Source organism: Prionailurus viverrinus, chromosome C2 (genome assembly GCF_022837055.1).
Source record: "Prionailurus viverrinus isolate Anna chromosome C2, UM_Priviv_1.0, whole genome shotgun sequence".
NCBI lineage: Eukaryota > Metazoa > Chordata > Mammalia > Carnivora > Felidae > Prionailurus > Prionailurus viverrinus.
Window position 1 is genome coordinate 130963302 of NC_062569.1, and position 22586 is coordinate 130985887.

Consider the following 22586-nt stretch of genomic DNA (forward strand, 5'->3'; position numbering starts at 1 on the left):
ATACATGCTTGGAGCTGTCAGCAGAGGGCCTGATGTGGGGCTTGAACTCATAAACTGCGAGATTTTGACCTGAGCCAAAGTCGGACACTTAACCGACTGAGCCACTCAGGTGTCCTGAGAACATGTGAACTTTAGAGGACTGATGTAGGTCTGAACTCAGACAAGCTATATAAACTTGGGCCAAACCTTTGATCTCTCAAAGTTTCAATTTCTTCACTGGTAAAAGGGTAAAATAATATTTACTCTTAATATATATACATATAAATATGTATACAATTCCCGACACAAAGAAGGTCTTAACAAAGGCTACTTTCATTCTTTCTCCTTCAAGTACAAAGGTAGAAAAGCATGAGATTCTTAGGGATTCAAGCCCCACCCTCATTCTGGGATGTGGTCACAGTGTGTCCCAACTTCCTGGTAACATGTTCAACCTCTGATTTCCAAAGCCCGCGCATGATGTCCTCTCATTGTCACGTGTTATAATGATATTTGAGTATGCTGTTTATCCCCTGCCAACAACCAGGGGAAATTTCTACAGGGGAACTCACTTCTACTTTCACTTAGATTGGGGAATGAACATTTAACTGTGGATTTGCAAATGCACTTAAAACAAATTCCATACTCTTTACCATGACCAGAACATGGGAGTGTTACCCTGAACATCTATGGCCTTTGCCTATCTATGCCACTCTCCTCTCTTCTCTGACCTGGCCATATTTGTCTTCTCTCTGTGTTTGGACACCATTGAATTGGTTTGTTTGGTTGGTTGGTTACTTCAAAGGCAGAGGCTGGCACAGAGAGAAGCATAGGAAATGTTTGTTGGATGAATGAACAAACTAAACTCTACAGGTTTGCACAGGTTAGGGGCCACCTCCTTGGATTGACAAGTATCAGGATCAAAATCTCAGAATTCATACCCCTAAAAGGACTATGGCAGGCAGAATAATTGTTTAATTAGACCTTATGAGAAAAACATCTTGCAAAAAATTTTGAAATATACAGACTATAAACCACTTTATAAAATACTTTCTCCTTTGTGGAGAAACACATGAGATAGATATAGCAACATACCTCCTAATGATGACAATGATCTATTGTTGATTTATAAAACATCCTTTCCTAAAGTTTGAGCACCTTTTAACATAAATTATCTTACCTAAACAGCTTTCCTATGAGGTACTTATCCTGTTTTTATGCATATGGGAAACTGGTTATTTGAATTTCCTCTTCTATCAACTCAACCTCTGATTCCAGAACTTCTAATTCTGAGTTGATGGGCTTTCCTAAAAAACATTCATTGAAATGAAATATCTCCTTACAAGCTGTTGAAAGAAATTATATTGGTCCCATCTCCACTAAAATCTTGGCCCTCGAATTCTCTGAATATTACAGCTTGACTTATCCACTCATCCTGTGGAGATGCTTCTTTCAAAAACTAACACTTCTCCTTTGAAAGAGAAAAGAAACTTTCTTTACATGATAAATATTTAGAGGAAAAATGTGGATGTTGTCTCTAGTCCCTAGTGCAATCAGTAAGTATGTCATATGGTTCATGCAAAGCCAACTTCTTTCTATCAACCAGCAAAGGTCCTATCCACTTCTGAATATCAGTAGGTGAACAGAAACTACACAGTACCACCTCAAGAAGGTACTAGTTGGGAAACTGTAGACATCTGTCGCTGGTCTTTAAGTCATTGCAGCTTTGGCCACCATCTTGGAAAACCTTAATATACTTTAAGGCCTTTCCTGTGACTGACTCTTGCACTGGTGAGGAGAACTTGGTATAATCCCTCTACCTATTAGGTAGACAGAAAGAAGACTGAGTGGGATTTGAATCCCTCACAGACATAAGATGTTGTTTTTGTTATTCTCTTACCATTCTTATATTCTAAGATGTTGAGGACAGCCCCTCCTATTTATTTGTTTAAAAAGTATTTATTGAATGACTACCGTGGGCTTGGCATTCTGCCAGATGGGAAGGCCTGGGCACTGCCTTATAAGAATTTACAGTTTAGTGGGACGACAGGCAGACCAAGAGACAATGAGAATCCATTGTAGCACATTCTGTATGTGTGCAAGTTGCAATGTGTGGAGAAAAAAATTGAGAAAAATATTGCTAATTTGTGTGGAGAAGTAGGGAAAAAATTCACCAAGAAAGCAATGCTTGAGGTAATAGTGAGCCAAATAGGAATTTTCTGGGCAGACAAGGAAAAAAGAAACATGCTAGCAACGATAAGAGTATATGATAAGATCAGAGGCATGAGAGTGTTTATCCTAGAGTGGACATAAGGAGTAATTTCTTACAGCCAGTGTGTATGGTAAACAAAGAGAAAGACAGATGATGGGGCTGGCAGATGGTTTAAAGCCAGACCATGAATGGTTTGGAGGACATGTGTTATGAGTTGAATTGTATCTTCCCCCAACAAGCTACATTATAATCTACACCCCCAGTACCTCAACATGTGACCTTATTTGGAAATGGGGTTGCTGCAGATATAGCTGGTTAATCTGAAAACTGGAATAGGGTAAGCTCTTAGTCCAATATGGCCAGTGTCCTTAAAAGAAGAGGGAGATGTGGACACACACATGCACAGAGCAAAGACTAAGTAGAAACACACACACACACACACACACACACAGAGGATGGCCATGTGAAAATGAAGGCAGAAATTGGAGTTATTCTGCCACAAGCCAGGGAACACCTGGGGTACGAGAGGCTAGAAGAGTCAAGGAAGAATTCTCCTTTTCTTCTTCTTTTTGCTTAAGTTTACTTATTTTGAAAGAGAGAGAAAGTGGGAGGGGGCAGAGAGAGAGGAAGAGAGAGAGAGACAGACAGAGACAGAGAGAGAGAGAATCCCAAGCAGGCTCTGGTTCTGTCAGTGAAAAGACCCACGTGGGACTCAATTTCATAAACTGTGAGATCATGACCTGAGTTGAAATCAGGAGTTGGATGCTTAACCCGCTGAGTCCCCCAGATGCCCCAGAAGAATCCTTTTCTAAAAGCTTCAGAGACAGCATGGCTGTGTCAACACCTTGATTTGTGGCTTCTAACCTCCAGAACGGTGAGACAGTAAAATATCTATGTTTTAAGCCACCCAGTTGGTGCTGCTTTATTATGGCAGCCTTGGAAACTAATACGCCATACTAAAGAGTATAGATTTTAATATAATGAGAGGATGCATTTGTATGGGGTGGGAATTACTGAAGAACTATTGCCGAAACAAGAGAGTGACCCAACCAGATGTGTGTTAGATAGAAAGCTCTGGCTGAAATGTGGAGCGTAGACTGGAGAAGAGGAATGGAGGAAATCTGCAAAATTTCCAAAGCTTCTTGATCACTATACTTAGGATTGCTTCATCTATGAAACAAACAAAAAGGATGGAGAAAAGGTCACTCATCTTCTCTTAGTTTGGTTCAAAATGTTACAGCGAAGCTCTCCTCTCTGTATAATGTTACCTGGATAAGGAAGTGGCACACTTTGAAATTCATCCTGCCAGACTACCTTGTTTAGTGATGGGAAGGTCACAATGAAAAATGATAGTAGTACTAATATGATGATACAGACACTTTAAATGATTTTGATATTGATATTTTGATATTGATAAAAAATATAATTCAGTTGAAAATCTCATAACCATGAGATGAATAAAATTAATTTTCCAGTAGCAAGCCATTTGAGTTCCCAGAATGGTTTTCTTTGATCTTTATCTTAATTGGACAAACTGATTTATATCCATATTTTGAAATGTCCATTCCTATGCAAGTAAAAACTTGTGAAGAAACATACACTAAGATCAATAATACTAGAGATGCTGGAGTACACCTGTTGTTTCTGTTAAGTGTATTTCCTAGAAATATTATGAATTGCAGTGATAATTGGCAAATTTGATACAAACACATGACTTTTTATTTTTATTTTTTAATTTTTTTTAATGTTTATTTATTTTTGAGACAGAGAGAGACAGAGCATGAACAGGGGAGGGTCAGAGAGAGAGGGAGACACAGAATCTGAAGCAGACTCCAGGCTCTGAGCTGTCAGCACAGAGCCTGACGCGGGGCTTGAACTCACGGACCGTGAGATCATGACCTGAGCCGAAGTCGGACACTTAACCGACTGAGCCACCCAGGCGCCCCAACAAATGACTTTTTAATTGGAGTAGGTGGCATTCAAACCTCTGACACTTCTAAGGCTATATACCCTTTAGCTATTTCTAATCTTAAATGGTTTAAATAGATCCTATTATAAATACAGAAGGTTTGAGTATGTTTTCAGTATTTCAAGCAATGTAAATGCACACACACACACACACACACACACACGCACACACACACACACTTTACAAGTGATACATCTTTACCACAGGGATAGAATTCACTAGAGAGCAAGAAGACACTGTTAAGGCATTCTGATTCACGTTCTGCCATTTCATCATAATCTCCCGAGACACATCATGTTGTACTTGCATATATGAGTAAATAATTTGATGAATATAAAACATGTCTCAATAACTTTCATGTACTGAATATGATCATTGGTGTCACAGAAATATTAATTTTGGGGTGCATGCCTGGCTTAGTTGGTATAGCATGTGACTCTTGATCTTGGGGTTGTTGAGTTCAAGCCCCACATTGGGTGTGGAGCTTACTTAAAAATATATATATTAATTTCATAGCATAACCAAACATGTAAAGTACATATGTTTCTGATTGTATTATATTGAAGGAGCAATTTAACATGACTTCCCTTTGTTTTAAACACGAAGTACATAGTATGATAAATTTAAAAATCACGAGATTGTTAAATTAAGACTCTTCCTAAATAAACATAGAACACTTGTGTATGCAACTTAGTATTCGGATGTCTTGAACACTGACATATAAAATTATAATATTCCCTTGGGAAAGTTAAGGCTCAGAAAGATGAAGAGCCTTAAGTTAAGGAAACAGAGATAGCTAATGGCAGCAGTGATCTAGAGCCTGAGTCTTTTCACTTGTGGGACAAATATAGTGCTGTGCCATTGCCACACGACTTCTTCTTCAGTGATAAGCTGTGGGTACACAAACAACAGGGGGTTCTGTACCTAGTGATTCCTACAAAATTACTTTTTAGAGAAGTTGGAAGCCTTAATCAGTGTTGCGCGATAGTTTCTTATTCTGTAAAACACATTTCTTCCAAGGAAAAACAGATCTAGAATATCTGCAAGGGGCTGTGGATAAAAGTGGTAACCTCTCTGTAATTAATATTTGTGGCAGTACCAGTAGTGGTTGAAATTCCTAAATAGGGAAAGGCTGAGCAAGTGATACAGGCACAATTAAGAATGGAAGTGAAAGTAAACAAAAAATACCCTGTATCTATATGGGGTGGTCACGTTAGATACATTTACCCACTGGTATTCATTCATTTTTTTCGTTCCTTTCTACAAATACATTTTTTAGTGCTTACTATGTACCTAGCACTAGAGAATATCTCCATTAAAGAAAAAAAATGTTTCATTTGCATATGTTACCTGGACTTCAGGAGGAAGAAAATTACTATTTCTGAACCCATGCATTTGCTTTTAAATCAGATAATCTAAAAAGAATTTAGATGCCTCTAAAACACTGACTTGAAAGAAGAGTTATATGGATATATAGACAGAGAAATATTGTTTATAAGTTAAAAAGCCACAATGCCCCATACTCACATATTCAGTCTAATTTGTTATTAAAGTACAGAAGAGACAAGAAGAGTGATGTCTTGGAAGAATAAAATGAGCAAATATTTACCGATACCCAGCTATAGGTCACTGTATCTCATTTAATCTTAACAACTGTTAAGATTATATTATATTATATTAATTATATTATATTATATTATATTATATTATTATAAACTGTTATTATCTCTTCACTTATAAAGAGGAACCTGAGGCACAAAACAGCTAACTCACCTAAAGTCAAAAGGCTAACAAGGAGTAGAGATTTGAACGCAGGCATGACTGACTCCACTGACCTACAGAGCCAAACCCTTTATGCAAAATAAAACTCGAAGCAAATTAAGGGAGAACATTGCCCGCCAAAAGCAACACCTCTCATTTCTTTGGTAGTTAGCTGTGCATATAGAACTTGGTTTTATAACTACAGAATGGGCCACCTCCTCACCTTTGTCCTCTGTCCCTTCTGGTCTGTTTCCTTTCCCTACTTTCTATTTTGCACTTCTTTTCCTGGGCCTTGCTACACTACCCCTTCCTCCTAAGACCCCAGTGGAGTATTTTTCAGGATCAGTTACAGAAGGAAATTGAAGGCAGAGCACGGTAAGCTCAAAATCGAGCCAGGTGAAGTGGAAGAAGCACAAACTCACCATTTGGCGCGCAGGCTTCCAAGGGATTTAAATGCAACTGGAGACATTACTGAAATTGAGCAGAAGTGAGGGGAGAAAAACAGAAGGGATGCACCACGAGGCATGGAAAGCTAACAAGAAAACACATTTTACTCTATGTGTATCCTACAGAAGTCTTCAAAGTATCCCCAACTATTGACCCTCTATTGACCATATTGACATTTACACCAGCAGCCATACTGAGAAATTTAGAGACAGTATTAAAGTTCAAAAGCAAGTAAAGAGCTCAACAAAATGTCCCATTTACCCCTAAATTTATAATTTCCACAATGGTGTTGAGAGGCAGCTTTCTAAAATATGCGTTTGTTCCATTTTAACATTGGTTCTTGGGGTTTGGGGTAACCATCTATATGCCAGGCAGAGAGCTAAATAAGCACCTTCACATAAAATATCTCTTACAATTTTAGCAATAAGTCTGGGATAAGGGCTATATTTTGCCCACCATGCAGAAGAAGCAACCAGGGAATAGACAGTAATGTGACTGTGTATGCCATGGATTCCAAATTTAACCTCAGGATTCCTTCCATTAATGTCTAATGCCTTCCCCTTATCCCATGCTATAAAACTTCTAAGTACAAGGGTAGCCACGCTAAAAATGCAAAAATTTTCTATGGATACTAGGGGTTTAATAAATATTGATGATTGGCTTATGTGTTTAATTTCAAAAGGCAAGCCATTGTAGCATGTCTCCCTGTCAGTGGGGTGGGAAGTGAGGCATATGTCTAGACAACGGAAAGAACGGAGACATACCATAATTTATTCACTTCCAATTACATATGCGCAGACTGACTTTTTAATTAGTCTTATTTTTGTTACTGATAAAGATATAACCTAGCTGTTCTAATAATTTTCCCAGTTACAAAGGTCAGACTATTGCTTTGGTTGACAACTCATTGGCAGCAACCACATTTGCACTGCGGTTCCTTTGGTTGACTTTAAATTCAATTGTATTTTAGTCAAAGGAGACTTTTCTCCACTTTCATCAGAACTGAATTAATGCACAATAAATACAGCCATCAAATTTACTAATTGTGGTGAATATGGATATTCAAGGGGTGCAGACTGTCAGGAAAAGCACATTACAGAAGCTAAGTACTCAGTTTCAAAAAGCCTTTTAACATAAATATTTCAAAATCATCAGTTTTGTTACCATTTAACACCAATGATTCTCATTTCCCACAACCTATTCTGACATTTAAAGGAACATTATAAAAAAAGAAAAACCCTATTGAATCATATACGACTACCATCATATAATGCCACTTATAATTTACGGGCTTGGAATAAAGATAAAGACAGAAGAAGGTTGGCCATGGTGAATCAAAGACAACTTTTTTCACGTTTCTTTTTGAGTTATGTTAATGTTATCTGATGTAAAGAAACACATAATCACATATACATACACACACTGCCTCGATATCCCTTCCAAACCCATCGGCTTGGTTCAAACATTTTAGGATTTAGGGATTATGACCAAATGAGATTGGAAATACTTACTAAAGTAAGTGGGTTGCATAATAATACTGGACATTTTCTTTAATCCTCTGACAGGAGATGACTTTTGCTCCTCAGTGATTGGGTAGAATTTTGTGTTAGGGGCCTTAGGTCATACAGAAGTGTTGGGAGAGAGTTCCATGACTACTAGAACCATAGGAAGGCAACTCACTAAAACATCCATATGAAGGAGGAGTTGGCAGAAAAGAGGATTGAGAAAGGCTACATAGAAAAGAGGCACCCCATAAATTGAAGAAAGTCACAAAAATGACTTGGGCAAATGGTTTTTAATCCAACTTGGATGTTAAGCTCAAAAGAACAGAGCAATGATCCAATTAAGAAAATCAGATTCTACTTACAAAGTTACTAAGGAAAATTATGATTATGTCATAATCAAAGAGTTATTTATATTCAAAAGCATTTTGTAAAATCTGGAAGATGTATGGTAAGTGGTCTGGCAGTTTGTTATATCCTTTATCTGGGGACTTTTCTGCTCTGTGATTTATCAAAAGCCCCAAACACTCTCTGACGGGTTTTAACCAAGTCAGTTTGGAAAGCACAAAACTACTTCTGGGGATTTATCAGGTGTACCCATTAGAGGCTCTGTATACTTTCATGCAGGGTGATCATAAGGGCTTTGAGTACTGAGAGTTCCCAAGGGCTGCCTGGTGCATTATGTTCCTGTGTTCTGAGCATGAGGTCCACAAGATGATATGACTATCTTATAGGAATGGGATTCGGAAGACTTTGACTGAATGTTCAGCTTGGCCCTGGAACAGAACTTGGGTAGAAGTTCCTTAATCCACAGAGCCCTATTGACTCTTTCAGAAAATTGAATTATCTACTTTATATAAATACATATATATTTTTTTTCAAAAATACTTTCTGGAGAAGTGAAGATTAAATTGGAAAATCAGGGAATCATGAATGGTTTTCTTCTACTCAGAGGTGATTCTCAAACTTTGGTGAGCATAACAGTATCGCCTGTGGAGCTTATTAAAGAATGTCCATCCTAGATATTCTAATTCAGTAAGTCTGGCATAGGTAGACCTTAGTAACGAATGCCTTAGGTGATTCTGATGCCTTTGGTTCATGGAACCACACATTCAGAAACAGTTTTAGAACACAGTATTCTAGCAAAACTGTGAAATAGATATTGTATTTGGAATTATCAGATGTGCTGCAATTCTTTCTTCCAATGTCATTTCTCTCCTTCAAACCTTCAGGTTTCCAAGAGTTTCTGATTCTCATCTAGGATGAGCTCTGTAAGTCCCTCTCAAAAATGAAACTATACCATCCTTTCATATCCAAGCAGCATTGAGTTCTAGTAAGTGTGCAATGACAAGATACTCAAGTTAGAACACTACACTTTGCCTAATTATTTAAAATTGGGTAATAGGTTTTACCATTTTAACTTTTAAAATGTAAGGCTCTAAGTTTAGGAATATTTTCATGGGAATTAAGTCCTATCCCCAAGATAATGGCTTAATGTAATCTTCAACTGCTATTTATTCCTTCACAAAGTTGATTCATAAATATTTATCCCTGAAAGATCCTTTACTGGTTACCTAGTCTTATCCATTTATTTTACAGCTAAGGAAATTATAACCTATATTATCTGGCTTGTCCTCCAACTCAGAATCTTTGTTCTTCGCAAATGAAGAAGTTTCCCACCTAAGAGAAACCTAATTGAGAACTAAGTCTACACTTAGAAAAATTTCCCCACTGAGTCACGCTTTGCAAGCCAGCGTCGAAAAAGGAACCCAGGGCCTTAAATTATAGTAACAATTTCTTCATATAAATAGGATGCAGGATATTTAGGTTAACTTCCTTCAGAGTATTTAATTCATGGAATGAAAAGGCAAGATCATTGATTCATCTCACAAAGAAATACACTACTCCAACAAAACGAAATTACTCAGAACTCTTTTGACTTCAAGTACTGAAAACGTAGCATTAAAAAGCATTAAAAAGTTACTTTTTGTGAAAAGAGACTATCTGCCACATCCCATAGTAAAATCTCAATACCTTTTGGGTAATTGCTGCTTTGAGTATGCCCCCATTTTCCTTCCACATGTACAGAAAATTTAGAGCTGATGATATTTTTAATCTTAATCCTCATCTGCTGTTATTATAGATTATTTCTGCACTTTTCAAAATGTGTCCTGTTAACCCAGGGCCACACAGCTAGCAAAACTCCCTGGAACTCATGCCTCTAATTCTCTTCTTCAATCCTGTAAAGCTTTGAAAGATATTGATTCTGCAGATGTACAAAAATTAACTTATCAAAAAATAGCACGCATAAAATGGGAACAGGCCAAAGAAACCCTAAGAATATTGTTTTAACTGGAAGTTGTACCATTAACTGTTACAACTTACTGTATTCCTGTTATGGCTTTTTGCGATATATTTATCATTGTGTGGGAGCAGTTTAATCTACTCCATACAGAGAGCAGTAGGAGCTCTCAGGAGCTTCAAAATATGATGGCTCTCACCACAAACAACTAATCTAAATTTCTTGCAGGTGGCAGGTCTAACTTTTTTTTTCTAAAAGGAAATAACCCTTCTCTAAAAGTCAAATTTGTTTTTAAAGCTGCGGTGTCTTTAACCACTTCTTTTTCCAGTTTTTCAGGTGACACCTTGTCATGACTTACGGTGGGTTGCATCAATCATTCTGGGTTCTTACAGAAAATATTTTGTGGTGGTGACTATCACATGCGAGAAACTAAGTGCCCTTTGTGGGTGACTGCGCAGGTACCTCTGATTTCTTGCCAAATCATTCAGAATGCCGCAAATCCATTAAATCTCTCCACAGGGAGGAAAAAATTCCCGCATCCTAGAGAGAGAATTTATGAGTTCCTTTCAATCACCACAAATGAAAGCCACCCTTAATATTCATTAGAGATTTTATGGTGGCAATATGCATTATCTATTCGTATGCCCCTCTGAAAGGCCAATTTCCCTTGAAACCTTGCATGGCTCCAAGCCACTCTTTGTGGAAACAATGGCCTATGTCCAAGTGGAATCAGGGGAAGCAAATGGATGACATTTCCTTATCCGTTGGTAATGATTCCATTAAGTCACTGTGGTGGCTCTGAGCTTCTACGTTTTAAAAATTAAAGCACAGATTTGGAATGTGCAGTCATGTCACCGTGTCACTTCTCTGCTGTCATCTGTGACCATATGTCCTAAAATGAATGGAGCTTTTCGGTTTGCATCACAAAAAACGATTTTCAAAACCGATGTTTCTTTCCTCTGGAGAAAGGTGTGCACTAGGAACGTAAGTCTACACGCCTGAGAGCTTTTCATTAATCTCTTCTTCTTTCTACCACCAGAGTTCAAGCCACCGTCATCTTGCATCAATTTTCCCCTTCAATCGAGGTCTCGTCACTATGGAGAGTGATCTTTTAAAAATATAAACTTAAGCCCATATCTCACACCTTCAACAGCTAAGGAACAAACAAACAACAAAAACAGACCCTAAGCCATTGGCTTAAAACACTTCTTGTGTAGCTTCCCAATGTTTTTAAGGGACAGACAACAAAACTTAGGATAACCTATCAAACCATAAGTGACTCGTTCCTCAAACTTACCTTGTACCACATCTCCTTGCTCTCTCCCAGATGTTCTGACCATTATCTCATTCTCCCTAGCTTTGGCTAATTAACCTCCACTGTTTTCATCAGGTTTGAGTTCAGTCATCATTATCCCTGTAAGTTTTTCCTGACTCCTTGACTAGATCCAATCTGCTTCTTGTAGGCCTCCACAGAACCACAGAGCTCTCCTAGCTGTCATCAAAGGTCTAATTTCATCCTTATTTGTGTGATTATATCTTTGTTTGTCTCTTCTTGGACTGTGAGGTTCATAGTGCCTGTTTCTGCTCAACAGTTTATCTTCCCTAATGTAAATAGTCCGAAACAATGTAAATATTCCAAAAACAAATTTGTTCAGTGAACGAGTAAATGACTTCTTGAACTTCATTCATTTTCTGCCCTGGCTGAAAATCCCTTTTTACGAATGAGATGTGGGCTTCAGTTTGGGTTGGGCTTAAGATGAGCTTCAATAAGGCCATATTTCTAATCCAATTATTTATCAGCATAGTTATATTTAGTAGCTAGGAACCATGAGACCTTACACTGATCACAAAGATCTTACACTGAATGTTCATATGGGTTCTTAGAGTGAATTCAACCAGTTGCTTTACAACTTCCTAGGAAGGACAGAGAGCATCAATTTCTTGCCTTCATTTTTCATTCTCTTCTTTAAAAAAGGTGAGTTATGCCTGAGAGTTATAGTCTGACTGTGAAATAAATATCATAAAATGCATATGTGATATGGCTATGATAAATACAGGAAAGGAGCCTTGAAAGGCTAAAATAATTTTACATAAGGAACATGCTGCTAATACAGTGATAATTTGAGGAGTCCAGAAAGGGCAGTGGTCAGCCCAGCACATACACCTCCAGCCCCACCTTCTTTTTGTCTGCATGCTTCAGAGAATCACAAGCATGAAGATACTAGAGGAACCCCAGGAAGCTAAAAGCAGAGCCTCACCCTACACATACTGTGTATATTTGAGCTAGGCAGTTCTGGCTTTCTTATCCCCAGGGAGAAAATCAGGCAAACTGTGTAAAAAAAAAATCTTAAAAATAAGTGAAAACTAGTAATGTACATTTAATACAACATTGTCTCATATGATATGATGTTGCAGGGAATTATTGATGGTGAGATGCTAATGCAAAGTACGTGTCTTAGTCATCTTTGTGGCCCCACAACCCAGCACAATACCAGATGTCTTAGACGTTATGTTGTGTTCATTGAGTGAAGGATAATTATAAATGCAGAATTGTAAATTATAATTAAATAGTAATAATTTCCACTAAAAATAGTAGCCTTTCTTCATTAAGTTCCAACTGGGTATCAGGTACAGTTAAACACTTTATGGGCAATTCACAAAGAAATCTTCGTTATCTATTTAATAGATAAGAAACTGAAACTCAGAGAAATCAACTGGCTTAGTCACACAGTAGGCAGTGAGGCTACAATTTGAAGACCAAGCTTATTTGGCTCCAACATTCATGGAATTTCTACTCTGTATCCTTCCCCTTTACAGGCATATTTATTTCCCTTTCTGCTGAAAAATAAAAACTACTTAAAGACAACTTAGTTGTAGGAAAAGTCTGGACTGAGACTTAGGAGGCTGATGTTTAGTATCTGCCATCATCTGCTGTGGAACCTCAGGTAATTCACTTAATCTTTCTTGTGCCTCAATGTCTCCATGTGTAAAATGGCAATAAAGTTTTGCCTAATTGATAGAGCGAGTATAAGATAAAATATGGGAAAAGTTATATTGTACCTTGAAGGCTGAGACTCTATTTATTAAGCTATTAAGCCCCTACCTTGAATTGACACTTTCACATGGATCATTTCATTTTTATACTGCAAGGTAGGAACTAATGTCTTCGTTTTTACAAATGACACAGGTAAGTTGCTAGCCTGGTCTCAAATGTTACAAAGCCATGATCTTTGCAGTAAACTTTTGATTCTTATAGATTTGAGCTTAAAATACAGCTTTGCCACCTACTATTACATTGCACAAATTATTTAACCTCTTTGTGCTTCAGATTTTTATCATAAACATGGGGGTAATAACACCACCTTACTGAATCATGACACCAAGATAGCCTGTATAAAAGCTCCTGAAACACGTTCAAGTGCTAAGTCAACGGAAGCCATGATCATCATTATACTGACATGTCTGCATGGTCAGAACAAGATCTCAAGGCACACAGTACTCAAGGTGGCACTTAGTGCGTGTGTGTGCGTGTATGTGGTGGGTGATGGTGACTAAAGAGGATGTCTCACTCCAACCCGGCACTCTTTAACCCGCATAGCCCCTGCTTTTCTCCTCCCCTCTACAATCTTACTTAATCACCCACCCATTTTTCGAAGCAGAATTCAGTCCCCTGAAATTATATTCAAAAGGATATTTAGAAGCTGTTCTTTGTGAGTGGCAGAAGCCTTCTTGGCTTCTGAGAATGGAAATGTAGACATTTTGGTCCATGAAGAAGATTTCATGGCTATATCCCAAGGGAAGTCAATATTCATATACACAGTTGCTGGTTCAGAACATGAGGGAGAAAGGAAGTAGCAGGGACAGAGGAAGTGCAGTTGGTCAGGAAAAATAAAAAACCAAAAACCAAAAACCAAACCTAAAATAGCTTATGTAAAAGAAAAAAAATGGTAGAAATAAGGTCAGTAATGGTCATCTGAAGAGTGAGAAAAGAGCTGCTTTTAAAAAGCTGAGAGACGGGCACCTGGGTGGCTCAGTCTGTTAAGTGTCCTACTCTTGGTTTTGGCTCAGGTCATGATCTCACAGTTCATGAGTTCAAGCCCCACATTGGACTCTGCTGACATTCAGAACCTGCTTGGGATCCTCTCTCTCCCCCTCTCTTTGCCCCTCCCCTGCTCTCTCTCTCTCTCTCTCTCTCTCTTTAAAAATAAATAAATACTTAAAAACTGAGAACAAACTGAGGGTTGATGGGGGGTGGGAGGGTGGGTAGGGTGGGTGATGGGTATTGAGGAGGGCACCTTTTGGGATGAGCACTGGGTGTTGTATGGAAACCAATTTGACAATAAATTTCATATATTGAAAAAAAAATAAAAATAAATAAATAAAGTAAAAAAAAATTAAACACCTGAGAGAAAATCTACTCACTAATCTTTCTGTATATAGAATTCATCATCCTTGGTGTGTCCTCATAGTCCCAAACATTGAACATAAAATTAAATAAGACCTTAAAAATAATTGTTAGTCCTCCCTCATTCTAAAGATGAGGGATTAAGCAAAGATGGAGATTAAGCAATCTGACTCACAGTGATTCTATTAAGTGACAGAGTTGAACTCACGTGTGACTCTCCTGGCTTCAACCTGTGCTCCTTTGATGTGTAACATGGCCTCCAACACACCATGCTACACACTCAGAGTATGACTTCGGTCTTTAGCTTGCTTAGCAAAAGTTTGAGTTAAGTACTTCTTTCTCTTCCACAAAAGAAAATCTACCAACATTTAGAGTGCTTTCCAAAGCTCATTGTATTATATACAATGTTCTAATAGTCAGGCTTTACTCTCAAAGGTTGATGTCCAGATTTAGTGATTTCTTTGTTCTTTTGAACCATGCAAAATAATCAGGCTCTAATTAAGAATGTTATTTAGGGGCGCCTGGGTGGCTCAGTTGGTTAAGCATCTGACTCTCGATTGTGGCTCAGGTCATGATCTCACAGTTGATGAGATCAAGCCCCCCCAGTGGGTTCTGCACTGACAGCATGAAGTCTGCTTGGGATACTCTCTCTCTCTCTCTCTCTCTCAGCCCCTCCCTCTCCTCTCTGTTTCAAAATAAATGAGTAAACTTAAAAAAAAAAAAAAGAAAAGAAGGACATTTAGGTCTCCCAAGGCCAGTGAGTATCGTTGGATCCTCTCTTCAGATTGATGCTCTTTGTCCTCCTTCCATTTGAAGATCCAGTGAAACAAATTTCAACTTTCTTGTGGAAACCAAAATGTAGTTATAATTGACCATCGTGGATCCCCTTCCATTATCACAAGAGCCATTTCAAACGACAAATATTTTATGATGACTTTAAAAAGATTTTCTTGTGAGGAGTACAAATCAACTTTCTCCCTAATTTGATGCATTTGATAAACAAGCACACAGTGAAAACAAAAACAAAAACAAAAACCAAGAGAAAAGTGGGGGGAAATCATAGGGTGATACATGAAGGAGAAGGATTCTTTGCTTCTGTAACAGTTTTAGAACTAGATCACATGTCTCTTATTCTCACTGATATGCATGAGGTTTGTGTAACCAGGAAAAGCCATACACCAACCCAAACAATTAGGCTGGTTTTCATTCTACCTTGTTCTGCCTCAAAAGTCTAACTTAGTGATATCGCTGGTTACCCTGGACTTGTAGAATACTACTTCACACAGAGCAATTACATTTTCTCATTTAATATTTTTTGTTATACACAATTTTATTAGAAAAGACATTCAAAAATTTTATACACACTTACAACTTACTTCCCTCAAACTCAACCTAAAACATTTCCATTAACCTGATACCTTGTACTGTTATAATGTCTCATGATTTGTTTCTTCTATAATCTCTTTTTTTATTAATGGAAAATTTGTTTACATGTCTCACAAGTTCTTTTCCTGGATTGTTTTATATACAATTACTGCAGTGTGTTTTCCATCCTAGTGTATTTTCACACCACGGATTGTGTGATTCTGTTCCTTTTTAACTTTTCCTTTTAACCCATAAACTCTCATTATAAATATGAAATAGTAGATTGGCTACCCCACATACACACTTCTAAGCTCATACATTCATAGCCTCATGAGGCACTTAACGAGAATTTGCTAACGAGTGAATGAATCGATGAATGAAGGAAAAAACAAATCAATAAGCTGTTACAGCATCTCCTAGTTTTCACATTCTTCTCTTGGGTAAATGTTAATTCTCCTGCCACCAAACATCATATTGGCTACAGTTAAAAATTTGTCATGTAAAATATTTGTCATTAACTAATTTATTCTTGTTTATTTAGGCTTTTAAAATTATTTTTAGAATCTCAATGCTCAGGTTCATCAATTTCAGTGCAGAGTATAGTAAATATAGATATCTTTTGGTATTTTGGTATCACATTTTTCTATTTTTCCTTTTGATTTTCTCAGTACAGATTATTTACTTTGCTTTCTCTTTCAAAATTGTCCAAATCTACTCATTGAATCATATTCTCTTTCCATACTACTGTAATTCCAATGTCAGCAGATAAAAGTTAAACGGTTTTTGTTGTCACAGTTGAACACAGGGGCATGAAACTATGAGAAATTATGCATAGATGGTTCATAGCCCGCCTCCCTCTGGGTGGATTTGTGAGCAGTCTTCTTTGCCTGCGTTATTCAGTGGGACCACAGAGACTTTTTGGTAGGAGTCTCACATCACTAACGGACAAAGAAAATAATAGAATCTCTGAAATTAATGCTGCCTTTTTTCCCCCTAAACCGTGTGTTTCCTTACTCTCTTTTTACTGGTCGTCTCAATCTTCATTCCTTTCCATATCCATATTTTTTTCTTCAAAGTGTACACCATGGATTCTTACTTATCCATCAACACTTCTAAACTTCCATACTATTCATCAAATAGGTAGAGAAGAAAGGAAGGACTAAATGGGGAAACAGTATAAATAAAGCTAGGAAGATGGAGAAAAATCAGTCTTTGGCAAAAGGGTGGTATCACCTTGTTGATAGCAGAGTATGTGTGTGAAAGAGATTTGTGGGGTTCTAGTTAAGGCAGATTAGGTGAATGAGTTTGCATTTAATCCTGTAGGTGTTGAGAAGATATTTAAAGGTTTGTGAGGGGTGCAGTAACGTTAGATTTGAGCTTTAGAATCGTTAATCAGGTAGTCAAGTAAATTGATCTGGTAGATTACACTGGTAGTGACGTGTCATTTTGATTGAAGGAAGTAGACTCTGGTCAGAGAGACTGGGAGAGATTGCCAAGGCTGAGAAAAGAGAAATTAGACACGCAAAAATAGCATATACTGGTCACTTTTCTCTCACAGATCAGTTTTCTTGGTCAGTATAAATACTCTTATACCAACTTAGCAGTGGGTCTGTGGGTCCCAAGATCATTTCCCCTTGTCAATAATTAGAGCATACATTACTTCCCATTTGAACGATTAATTGTAAGACATGTTGCTCCTTTACTTCTCGGCGAGCATCAGCAGACATCCTGTTCCTCTCGCTGAAACAGTTCCATAAAGAAATTTTCCATTATCCACACTTTCCCTTCTGGCACAGTTTTGACAGGTTCTCATAGTACTCCAAGAAGACCTCAGATCTCTACTCTTCTCATCTTCTTCTTATGTACCTTAAGATGCTTTAAGTAGAACTCTGTTTATTTTCTCACCCTGAGATTCTGTATATAAACTTTACTCATTTTTCTTCGATCTTTATGCAATTCTCACTATTATTTTTCTATCCACACTGCACTTGAATGATCCTGTGCTCTGAGTCTCTGTTCTGTTCCTTCAGGCCTTTACTTTCCTCCTTCCTGAAAGAGCTTTTGCTATTATCACTTTTTAAATATATCATTCTATTTTATAAAATATTTTGGAATATCAAGGGAGAAATGCATATCTGCTCCCCCTTTTCATGTCAAGATTACTTCCATTTCTTAATATTATAAAAATAATTTATCTCTCTTATAAATCTGAAAAATTATCCCAGATTTTGAAAAATACGTTTGCTATTATCATGACATCGTATGCAAGGAAGGCCTCACCTCCTCTGCAACACACAAATTTTCTTTCTTTCTTGCTCTTCTTCCCGACCAATTCTCTGACTCACTTCCCTCTTTTGTTAAGATTTTTCAAGCTCTTAGCATGCAGAGCTACGCTGTAAGTACCCTTCAATCACTCTTCTTGTAAATTGATTGTAAACACTTGGCTTCAAATATTATTTTTGGCTACCTTCACTATTACCTTTCTTAAAGCCATCTGAAACCCCCTCTCTACACCACTCATCTCGGATATGAAAAAAAGAGCTCTGCATCCTTAAGTAGTTTTTCTCTTCACACTTTTCTTGTGGAGTATACACTTTCATAAATCTGGCGTTACCCTTCTCAGTTTATATCAATTCCATAATCACATATCTTTCCCCACGCCCCAGATCCCACAGACCTTGCAAACAACTAAACTGCGCGTTAAATATCTGTGTATGTCTCGTTCCTCTCCTGTTGACTACTGTGAAAAGCCCTTCACAAATAATACATTTCCCTGTCTGGCTTCAGTTTGTTTATGGCATCTCAACTGAATAAAATGTTGCTTCTTTCCAAGTCTAGCACAAGCCTCTAGATTCTTTGGTTTGGGTATAAATATTATCGGCTATCAACTGAGTCCTGGCACCATTTTCTTTAATCTCCCCCAACAGCCTTGCATGATAGACATCAATAATCTTGGTTTACAAATGGGTGTTTTCAGCACACACAAATTCACTCAGAAGAAAGGGGATGAGCAGAGTTGGAAAGCAATGCACAGAACTGGAATTAGTGGGTTAAAGAGGGTAGAGAATTTGCCTAAGCTCACTCTGCAGGCAATGTCAGAACCGGTGTTAAACCCAGTTCTATCAGAACCAGCTTTGAGAGTATGAGCCCGCAGGGCTTAGTCGAGAATCAGACGAGGATGAATAAAAACTTTCTGCAAGACAAGTCAGTTTCAGGCCACCTGAAAACTCTGCTTTGATAATGGCATCAAATGAATCTACTATTGCTGAAATATTTGAAGTTAAGGGGAAACTAGCGTCTTTGTGGATTGGTTTATTTCCCTTGAAATGTGGGGGTTTGGCTCAGCTCCAGCATGTCTGTATATGTTGGTACATATTTTTTTTAAATATGGTCATACTTTTACCCTTTAAAATTGCAAAAATGTCACCTCTAACTACTTGTCATTGATGATAACACTCATTTCAGAAGCAAAACTTTCCCTCAACACTATTTGCCTTCTGTAATTTCTATAGAATGAAAGTTAAAGTATAACCCAAGTAATAACCCTGCAATTACTACAGAAAAAAATACCAGCTATGCTAAAATGAAACTGGGTATTTTTCAGTTGGTATTATTATAGAATATATTGTAGAATATAAAAATAATAATTTGCACTCATCCAACTCCTTTCATTCTATGTCTCAAATCCCTGAGTGTAAGTGGTCTCATTAAGTTTACCAAACCAATTTAACTCTAACATGTTCTTGAACCCTTTCTCCAAATCCAGAGAGGTTTTCCTGTCACAAATGCTGAATGTTATCATCTGAAATTGTGTGTATTCTGTAGATATGTTTGACCTTCTGCAGATAAGACTCGTTTACTTAATCATTTAGGTATGAACTATAATAGACAAAACTACCAAAAAGAAAAGAAAAATGCTACTATGTATATATACTTAGAACTATACGCACATTCACAAACACATACGCATGATAACTGAGTTTATATATTTTGGATTAATATGAGAATAGTTAAAAGAATAAGGATAAATGTTCCATGTAGATCTATGGAAATAAAGTCTGTTGGTTTCTAAAACTCCATTTATTTAGTGAGGAAATGCTACTCAAGTATTTATTGAGTTCCCATAATACTCTAGGGATTAGAGAGCATACAAAGACAAGTATTTATAGGAAATAAACAGATGCCCAACTAATTCTACCATAGAGTAGTACTCAGTAAGGTCCATGAAGACAGGGGCAGTGTATGTATTGTTTGGCTCTGTATTCCCTAGTGTCTAATATTGTGAACTGATACAAGTGATGCTAATATGTGTTTTAAAAATATATAATGAAAGAAAAATGCCTTTAAGTTCCCTAAAAAGTTCAAAGGAAGAAGCAATTATTTTTATATGGCACGACCCAGGTAGCATTTCTAAAGGACAAAGTAATCTGAGGGATAGGGTAATGGTTAACGGCAAGAATAGCACGCTAGGCAGAGGCTGATACGTAAACACAAAGATAAAGAGGCAGGAAAGAGCGAGACAGTCATTAGGAAGAAGCAGATCATTCAGTTTGGCAGTCCAGCACAAGTTTTCCATAAGGAAGCTTTAGATCAAGCTGAGAAGTTAGACTGAGGTCAGACTGCTAAAATCCAGAAATGCCAAGTTAAGGAATCCAGATGTTATTCTTGAAAGAAGCTCTGAATATTTGAATTTAGATTTTTATACACCAGCTTTGCTACTTGCCGAGTAGTCCTTATTCTTGATCCCGATTCTAAAGCTGTCAGGGGGAGTCTTCAGAAGTAGATCCTAATTATATTATCAGCTGCTCTCCGAGAAAGTGCTCTGGGAGGAAGCTTGCAAAGCCCAGAAGCCCCACAGGAGAAGATGAAGACTAAGGAATTGGGAGAGACATTCCTAAAAATAATTGATGTTGGACAGTTTTATCAGTTCTGAGTCTGCTATTAGACACCTGTAATATTTAATGTGGTACTTTGAACACAGATTACTTTACCACTAGTCTGCAAAGACCTAACTTAATACACAACTCTTAAAAGAGGAAAAAGACTCCAAGCCTCTTCAGAGAGTGCTAATGCACCATGAAATACAGCCTCTAATGAGAGACTGATTCTTAAAGCCAAGTGGTGTAGAGTAGGGTTCCTGCATTCACAAAGTTGTTCCATTCACTCCCTACAAGCTCAAATGAACATGAACTGTAGAGAAATAAAGGTATATAACACGTGCCTTTAGTAACTTATAACCAAGGTGAAAAAAAATTGCTCGTAAGTGCTAGAATATTTGTACTATTTAATTTCAGTTTCCTAATTACCTCATGAATTTAATATTACTACTTCCATTTTACAGTTGATATAATTAAGATGAACATGTTTTAATATTTTGCCTAAGCTAAACAAATAGAAGAGCTTGGATCCAAACCCAAATTTCTGTAACTCCAGAGTCCACACTCTTTCTCTTGTACCATATAGCCTTAGGGCCTAGTTCAGTAGATGGGAAACACTATTATTAGCTAAAAGCAGGATCCTCAGTGTATGATTGATCTTGGTTCCACTTTTGTTGGCTCTGTGACACTGTACCTATTGCTATCTTTTTGTGTCTCATTTGTCTCAATTATAAAATGGGGGAATTAGCATTAAAATAACATTCCCTACCTTATAGGATTGTTGTGAGATTTAAATAAAAGAATGAAGGGCTTAGGGGAATGGCAGGCACATAGAAAATGCTCATTTAAATTAGCTATTATTTGTCACAGAAACTTCATGACCACAGCAGTGATTTAGACAATTCAATCCACACCTTCTTGAGCTGAATCAACATCCAAAGTTTTCTTTCAACTAAAAAAAATTATCTCAAAAATATTGTGCAGTAGTTTATTTGAACACAAGGGATATATATACACACTATAGTAACGTGATAGCAAAAGTCACAAGAGCTGCAATGCTTTCTGGAAAGACAACTCTAGTTTTGGTAACTTTTCCTGACACTGATACAGTTGACTGATTAGCACTTTTATTATCTGTTTCTTTCTTGCTGGTACAAACATCGAGATGAGACAGTGCATTTCCTCAGTTTACAAACTTACCCAAGAATGTGGGAGATCCATATCTGTACAAGAAGACTTAAGTTGTGGGTGGTGAGTGCAGCGCAAACAGTCGTTCCAGGGTCCAACTTGGGCAATTTGAAAATCAACACACGTCCAGAGAGGGGTTTCTGGAAAAAGCTTCCAGCTGTTCCACATCTGAACTTCACCTTCATTGTGTGATAACATTTCTGCCATATTGCCTCCAGTGGAAATGCTGGATCTAACCAGTGATGCAGAAATAGAATCCAATCTCCTCTCCATTTCTTCCTTTCCCCTTGTGCTAACATTACTAATTTTCTTTTCTTGGGATTTGGTTAATTTCATACAGGAAATTAAAGTTTCATCTTCATCTTCTGAATTACAAAGAAAAATCAGTTAAGCATATAATATGGATTTTAAACTTCCTTTGATATAGTAGAAATGAATGAACATCACAGGGCAAACCAGGAATTCATTTACCTTCACAAAATAATTTAAATTGCAATTCTTTAAAGAGTAATCCCTTGTATAGTAAATGATTTGTTTTGTAAGAACAGATTGACCTAAAAGATTTTGAAGCTGTATATAACG

General features: G+C 37.3%; 1 protein-coding gene across 1 annotated transcript in view; it reads right to left on the bottom strand.

Moving 5' to 3' along the window:
• The window catches only part of SAMSN1 (SAM domain, SH3 domain and nuclear localization signals 1), a 134163-nt gene that overhangs the window by 61841 nt on the left and 49736 nt on the right, over positions 1-22586 (bottom strand). Inside the window, exon 5 of the mRNA XM_047875377.1 lies at positions 22017-22369. Within this exon, the coding sequence (XP_047731333.1) occupies positions 22017-22369 (353 nt within the window). The remainder of the gene's footprint in view (positions 1-22016; positions 22370-22586) is intronic.